Source organism: Monopterus albus, unplaced genomic scaffold, assembly GCF_001952655.1.
Source record: "Monopterus albus unplaced genomic scaffold, M_albus_1.0 scaffold282.1, whole genome shotgun sequence".
Classification (NCBI taxonomy): domain Eukaryota; kingdom Metazoa; phylum Chordata; class Actinopteri; order Synbranchiformes; family Synbranchidae; genus Monopterus; species Monopterus albus.
The window spans coordinates 771,425-779,514 of record NW_018128162.1 but is presented as its reverse complement, the minus strand read 5'-3'; the positions used below and the strand labels follow the sequence as shown (position 1 = coordinate 779,514).

General features: G+C 41.3%; 1 protein-coding gene across 2 annotated transcripts; it reads right to left on the bottom strand.

Annotated features, from left to right (window-relative positions):
- Positions 1–317: 317 nt before the first annotated feature.
- On the bottom strand, positions 318–6,627 carry LOC109973148 (protein FAM53C-like). Of its 2 annotated transcripts, none has more exons than XM_020622523.1 (5): positions 6,570–6,627; positions 4,327–4,573; positions 4,185–4,245; positions 3,277–4,109; positions 318–1,893 (listed from the first exon to the last, which is right to left on the bottom strand). In XM_020622523.1, exons 2-5 carry the CDS (start codon positions 4,408–4,410, stop codon positions 1,663–1,665), a joined length of 1,209 nt encoding a protein of 402 aa, XP_020478179.1. In that variant the 5' UTR covers positions 4,411–4,573; positions 6,570–6,627; the 3' UTR covers positions 318–1,662. The 2 variants fall into 2 exon arrangements, with proteins under 2 accessions (XP_020478179.1, XP_020478180.1); XM_020622524.1 differs by lacking the exon at positions 6,570–6,627 and adding an exon at positions 6,411–6,508.
- Positions 6,628–8,090: the final 1,463 nt, after the last annotated feature.

Below are 8,090 nucleotides of genomic sequence, written 5' to 3'. Positions count from 1 at the left end.
AAAAAAAAAAAAAAAAAACCCACAGTGGACTGGAAGGAGCGCCCTCACGTTCCACGGCGGAACGACTTTAATCTGACAAAGACGTAAAGCCTCCGCCGTGTACCAAGTCTGTTTATAAAATCATCAACTTTTATAGTGTACCTCGTCTGCTATTAAGTGTTTTAAAAGAACGAGTCAGTTACTATCAGACCTCATTCAGGTAAATGTTACTTTCCCCAACCATAAAATATTGGTATGTACAAGTGCTATTAAAAACTCAGAATTAACTATACGTCGTACATTTTTATGCTGCATCAGGACTATACTGAAATCAGTCACTAGGTGTCAGAATAATCTAATCTAGCACCTTCTGTTTTTGAATAAAAGCAGGAAGTCCTTTTTGAATAAAGACAAGCCACATTTTTGGGGAAAAATACCATTCTATTAAATTTTAATAGTACATAAATTGTGCAATAGGAATACTTCCATCTGGAAACATGAAAAGTCATTACTGAAAGGCCACCAAGTCATATGCGTCACTACCACCTTTGTCACATACTCAGAATTGGCTTGACTTGTGTACTCACCAACTGTACAGTACATTGTGCCCTATCTAGTCCAGCTGCAGCATCAACTTAGTTATTGAATTTACTATACCACCTGCTCAAAAATATATCATTCAGCGCAAATGGAGTCTACAAAAATGTCTGGCTGTGAAATGAAAACTGAAGCACCAAGAACTCTGGATTTTAAGATTAAAGCATGGTCAGTGTACATTATCAGTTTGACTGTTGACATGGTGTGTTATTGTCCATGCAACTGACAAAACCTAAAAAAAAACAGACCACATGGACAGAAAGGGAGAGCTCTCTTGTCTTCTAAAGGAAAAACCTGCCTTTGAGAACGCTGAGTTGCTCAAACAGGAGACGCTAAAGTAATGAACAGCAGTGTAAAAAAAAAAAAAAAAAAAAAAAAAAAAAAGACCTTTTTAGGGTCTGTAATGAAATTAAGGAACCGCAGCAAAATCCTGGAATGTGTCCTGTTCAACCTACAGGAGAGTATTTACATATAGTATTCTTTTGTCTGGGATACTTGAATATTACTTTGGCCTACACATGGCAACATTGTCCTTTAGCAGCTCACACGCATTCATGGACCCAAGTACAACAGTAGACTACAGCGGCATCTGATGAACTGTGGAATGCTTATCTCCATCCTATTAACCTATTGGCTTCAAGTGTGTATTAAAATCACTTATGAGGAAACATTAGGAACATTCTGCTTACTGCATACTTTGTGTTCTTTGATGAGGATACATAATTGCAAGATGCACACCAATGGTTAATTATAATTAAGGTCTGTATCATCAATATGAAATATTAGCCAAAACTGTGTGCATGAAAACTTGTTTTGCCCATGCGCATTTCCCTCATGTTGAGTACTGAACAGGCAGGTGCTCTGACATTTTTGTAAAATGTTGAAATCTTGAACTAGCTAGAGTGTTACAATCATAACATTGTAAATTGATATTAGCTCCTAATTGCTTGGTTCTTGATTATGAACTCTGGGTGTGCCTTCAAAGGGCAGCAATTCCCCAAGAATTCTACTAGATTGCACAAAGCCTAAAGCTGTGCTTAACATGGTCATGAATGCAGTATTCACACTGGGAGCACCAAGGAGTGGTCAGTTTTCTTCTATAAGGTTCAAGTCCAGTTCAGTGCAGTCCCTTTCAAAAACCATCTTTTGTCCTCCATCTATTGCAGTCCTTCTTCTTTCATCTTCCTCACTTTCACTTAGTGGCCCAATGATTGCTTGTCCCGGGAACTCGGCAGGGGAGAAGCACTGCTCTGTCTGGGAAGACACTGGGACTATGCAGCCACCTTTACCACACACCAGGGTCTCACGATTACCAATCTATACAGAAGAAAAGAATCGCCATTGAGTATTATGTTATTGCAACAAATTGGCATTTAACATGTGCTAAAACAACTCACTAAAATGGGGCAGTTTCATTCTCAGTGCTCATTAAAGGTATAGTCAGCAATTCATTACACATTTTGTGAGTCAGCTAAATTGTTCTAACATTTCTCTGCCTGGCCTTTCAGTTAATGTGCTCCACAAACCCCATGTGGTCGTGTGCTTTGCTTGCTCTGTAATAGGTGGGGTGGGGGGGGGAGTCAGGCTGGGTAATTTCATCCAGTCAGCATAAGGAGGCACTCTTGCACAGGCATAGTTGGGAAGGGGGGGATGCGCTGGAAAATTCAGAAAACGTCTTAATAAGGAGGACTATAACATTAACCAGACAAAGTGGGATTCCCTTGAAAATGAGATGCTACATGCCATGGGGCCATCCAATAAATTCAAAGACCCATGTAAACATAGCTACCTGATGCTTTCCAAAAATACAGAGTTCCAGGATCTAAAAAGGATGAAGAAAGGCACAGAGGTTGCTCTTTTTCTGCTGATAGGTGTGTCAATTATTTGCTATATGATACTGAAAATCATTATGGTAATAGGCTAATCTTTGTGGTAATGTTTGGCCATTATCTGTCACATTAGCTGGTTTGCCAAGTCAACTTTCCCTGAGATATTTAGCTAAATTGCTAGTCCAGATGTATGTGGTGGTTATGACTTCAGCTAGATCAGCTGGAGATTGTTGTGAGAGAACAGTGGAATCTATAGCTGGTTAGCCACATATTGTACCCCAGTTGCTAGTATTTTGACATGTCTCCTGTGGCATCGACTCTTCCCCCAGTCACTAGTATCATTGGTATATCGCACATTCATGAATTAAGTGATGCTACGAGCTCCTAAATGAAATTTCTTCTGTTCACGGTGATCAAAATGTAGACATTGCTACAATTGCTGACTATACCTTGACTGCAGCCAAATTATGAGCATACATCTCCACAATCCACACCCAAAGGTAATAAAACATAGGCTGGTACAGAAAGTCTACATGGATGGCAGTGGCTGAATGGATTAACTGATACGAAGTAATGGGCTTGGCTGGGGTATATGACCAGACCAACACAAGCAAAGGATCAGCTTAAACACCATTAACGCTAAAACTCAGTCACTCTTATTTAAATCCAGTTTATATAAATGTAATTTAATCATGATAACTGTGTTAAATATGTATCAGACCACCTTTTGCATAGAGTTCAGAGTATGGAGGCAAGTATGAGCAGTGTCCATAAAACACAATTGGTGGTGGGTGCTAGTACAGGTCTACTGCTGATCTCAGGCCTGACAGAATCTACCTATCCTGTTATCCCATTACACTTCTTTGCTCACCTGTGTCATCTTGCTGAAGTCAAGGCCTGGCCTGGGGCATGGCAGGATATCCGAGTCATGACGCCTCTTCAAGCGAGGTTTGCGCATGTCACAGGGCTGTGAGTGGCATCGTGGCAGCGCTGGGTGCAGGTCACGCCTAGAAGAGGATGGTGTACTGCAGGCTGAAGTGGGAGATGGAGACAGGGCTGGGTGTTCCATGCCAGAACAGCCATATATCACAGCAGAAGAAGGGGAGGGCTGAGGGGGCAGGAGCACAGCAGAGGCATCCTGAATGTGCACGGGTGAGAGGGAGAAGCGGCGATGAAGTGCTGAGCGAGAAATCAGGGGGGCTGGCGAAGAGGAGCAGGAAGAAGGAGTAGCAAATGAGGCAGAACAGGCTCCTTTCAATGTGTCACAGGGGTCCCATGGGAAGCTCCATGGTAGTGGGGAGTCAGAGGACATTGCCAAACTAAAGAAGGTAGGGCTAGAAGATGAGTGTAGCGAGGAAGAGGTGAAAGAGGAACTGGGATGACAAAGTGGCAGAGAGCTGGCTCCAGAGCCTGAAATGGATGCTCCTCCACTTTGGCAGCCACGTTTAACTGGAATCCAAACCTTGGACGCACTAGGATGCCAGGTAGAACGGCACTGAGATAGGTCTTCTGGTACAGAAAGGGACCGGCAGTGGCGTTTTGAAGGGGGTGGTGGAGGTGAGCTTTGGAAACCCTTGTCTGTGAAGGAAACCTCTGGTCTCTGGAGGGGTTTTCCACACTGCAAAGGGAGCCATCGGGAGTCAAGTCCACAGGAATCATCCAGAAGGTTGGCTTCAGATGATGGGTGTGTAGTTGAGCTAGTCTCTGAAAATGCCAAAAGACAGACATGAGACAGATTTCACCAATGATACATGCAAATGCTTATTTTGATGCACTTGCCTTTTCCCACTGTAGATGCACTCCATGAGACAGTGGGACTGGAGCCCACAGCAGGTAATGACTGGGACACAGAAATTTAAGTTCAATTCATGTGAATCAAGAAACTAGAGGTATCCAAGATTAAGTTTTGTATCCAACTCACCACATTCACATTGAATGAGAAAGCTTTGTGATAAGGTTCTTCCAAACTCTGTTTTCGAAGCTGCTCTGTGATAAGAGTTACCATAGCTGTAGTTACGATCCAGGGATACACATGGAGGATGATGAGATTTATTAGGGGCAGTGTAAAATTTAGTCAAAATCCTGGCATGGTTTGTGGTGTTCCCTCTACACCTCAACCAGCCAGATTGACCAGGTTATTCATTATGCCACCATTATCTTTATTCCACCTAGAGGAAAAGACAAGAAGGGATAGAAACCATGTTAATGATTAAATAAAAATGGTCACACACACTGCAGAGAAAGCACTTCATTGATCAGTAACTTATAAATTGCCTAACAGATCGATCAAGCCTTGGAGAAAAGTGTAAAAGCTGCTAATGGGGTCTTTGCTCCACCATGCTCCAACTGTTGTAGCATTGAAAAGCTCACAGAAATAGCAACAGAATGCCAGCATAAATGTGCTCCATATAATGGCTACATATTCATGCAAGACCCAGGCTCAGATCTACATGCTGCCTCATTCACAGATGAAAGGCAGAGGCAGAAGTTCATGTTCACAAAAGGCAGAGAATGCACACATAGATGTGAGGAAACCCAGAACAAAGAAACACTTCACATTCCATCATGTACAGTGAAGATGGCCATTTCTTACTGGAATAATAAACACCAACTAGTGTGATTTCAAAGTGAACACAGAATATGTCCCAAGTAAAAACCTTTGGGATGACTCCATGGCAAAGTCTGTTGGGCCCAACAAGCACAAATAAGTTGTGAAAAGAATGGAAGGGGGAGGGAAAGAAGAAAAGGGAAAGGATGGGGGAAGTGTGTGAAAAATGAATGGGGACAGGGGTTGTAAGCATGCCACAGTATGGGGGGGGGGGCAGTGACCAGGTCTCAAGAGCTTATATTACAAAGCAAAGCCAGAATTATGTGATGCAACTAACTACAAGGAATAGAGGACTTCAAGACAGCCTGCATCTCCATTTCATTAACACACATTGCTCAGATATTTTCATTATGCAAAGAATATAATTAGCTTTTAAGATGTTATGGCTACTGAATTCACAAACTAATCTGCAGTGGCCCATGCAAAAAATCCATGTGGACCTTTGCCCAGCATAAAAGTGTGCATCTCAAAATAAAACTGAAACTTTATCCACTCTCTGACAATGCAACATGCACTTTTAGCCTTCTTTGGAAGTGCAGAACACCCAATCTGTAGGGTACATTTAATGCCAACACTAAACCATGTATTCATGTGCAATATGTCATTTTCAAATTCTGTTTCTTAATCTAAATTAAGACACTTAAGAATGCTCACTGAAGAGATTTTGCTTCAACACTTGCTGTTAGCAGGCAGATGTGGCCTCCAGGACCTTCCTCCTTGTAGCAAACATGGTGCTACATTGTTAGCCTAGTTCCACATACCAGAAGACATGCTACTTCACCGGACCAGGGGGTACAAACCAAACCAAACCGAACGTCACCCTATGGCAGCAGTCACTTAGAAGAGCTCTGCACCCAACACAACGACTCCATTTGCTCAAAGCCAGTGAAGCCCATTGCTGTCAACCACTCGCTGGTTTAAAACTAACATTACTACAAATTAATGCCATCACAATCTCAAAGCAACAAGAGGCATCTAGGACACAACAGCATTATTAAGAGTTAGTGAGTTAATTAGTTTTGACTTAAGGCTACTTTCCGTCTTTATTAACGTGCAAAGCAGCAAACAAGTTTCAGTCAGTGCTACGCAGTTTAACTTGCGCTTATCTAAACGTTAGCCAATTGAAAATCTATCTGTATTATCGCCAACGTTAGCCACAGGACAACTATTTGTCATTAACGCCATAGAACTGATTAACATCAAGCTAGATTTACTGGCCAAATCTAATTAGTAAAGCTTGCAGACAAAGTATATAGCAAGCTAGCTCAGCGACACGATGCAGCTCGTGGAGCACTAAGCGGTTCTGTTAACAAGTGCCATAACTGACGCTAATGTTACTAGCATTAGTCTGCTTAAATTCGGTCTGTTTGCTAACGTTTAATAGCTTGTCATTGTACCTGGTTGTAGCCATGACTCGTTAGACTGGAATATGAAAAGGATTGATAATAAATGTAAAGCCTGGGTCGATTATGTTTATTCAAACTAGTTGTAACGTTAGCTTGATTACGCAGTCTCGTTTGCAAAGCTAGCATGCTGCAGCTGTCCTGATGTAGTACCTGCATTCGAGGGTTCCTTAGCAACCGAGGCTACACACAGTACACAGCTTAGATAGCGGTTTAGCTGAATATTTATAGTCTTTGGACGATACCAACAAAGAGGTGTTATTAGTACTACGTCTAAAAAACGTGACTGCGAGAAATCCCCCACAGTACTCACATGGGGCAGGTACTTTTCCCAGTATGACATTTATTCATGTGTTCCCAACTGACACTAAACCTTTTGTAACATATGTCACACTTATTTTGCACATGTCTGTCTTAACAGCTCCACAGTTGGGCTCTTCTAAATAAAGTGACAGCATAAAATAAAAACCTACCAAACTCTTAGCGCAATGCAAACGCATTTTTATGATAGAAGATATAGAATATATGTAGAATAATGTAGTGATCTACTAGTGTAATTTAGATAGCCTATTTGCGATTAAAAAAAAAACCTTGTAGAATGTCAGCCCAACTCTACCACTGACGCATGCGCGGTGGGTGTCAGGAGGACACTAAGCAAAACGATTCCACAAACTACTGTTAACATAATATTAGTGTATGTGAGCTTTGTACGGTACAGGAAACAGTGGTATTTTCTTTCTTTCTTTTTCTTTTCTTTTCTTTAGTATATGTTAGGCTACATGCAGAGGAAAGGAGGTTTGGTTATAATACAGTCTTTGAAGCTTCCTGATTCCATAGTATATTTTACATTAGCGTACTAGAAAAGAAGGCTAAAGAAGGGTATATTTTTAATTCACATACAATACAAGCCTAAATTGATACTACAGTTAGGATACATTCAAATTAACGGGGATGAATCAAAGAATTCAGTCAATAAAATAAGAGTGACAGTTTTTTTTCCAGCACTTCATCTTAAAGTGGGGAAAAGGATCAGTGATGGACTATCAGGGGAAATGTTTGCAACACTGCTGGATGAAGACCTACAAGATCACTGAGAGCAATCATTCTTTTTTGTTCAGGTTTGTCATTGGCCAGTTCATATTAGTCATTCAAAAAGCAGAGCATGACATTTACAACAAATATGACAAACCAGACGGGGAAGAAGTACTCAGATCCTTTAGGGTACTTAAATAATACAATACTAAAACTACTTTGTCACAAGTCAAAGTCCTGCAAAAGTATTAGCATCAAAATATACTTTAAAGTGCCAAAAGTAAAATTACATACAATACAGAATGGTGCATTTCATATTAAGGTATATTATATTACTGGATAATAGCCTAATTCTTCTTCTACTTTCGGCTGTTTCCATTAGGGGCCGCCACAGCGAATCATCTGTTTCCACCTAACTCTATCCTCAGCATCCTCTACTCTCACCCCAATTAACTTCATGTCCTCTTTTAGCGCATCCATATATCTCCTCTTTGGCCTTCCTCTTGACCTCTTGCCTGGCAGCTCCATCTCCAACATCCTTCTACCAATATAACCACTATAACCCTCCTCTGCACATGTCCAAACCATCTCAATCTGGCCTCTCTGACCTTGTCCCCAAAACAGCCGACCTGAGCTGTCCCT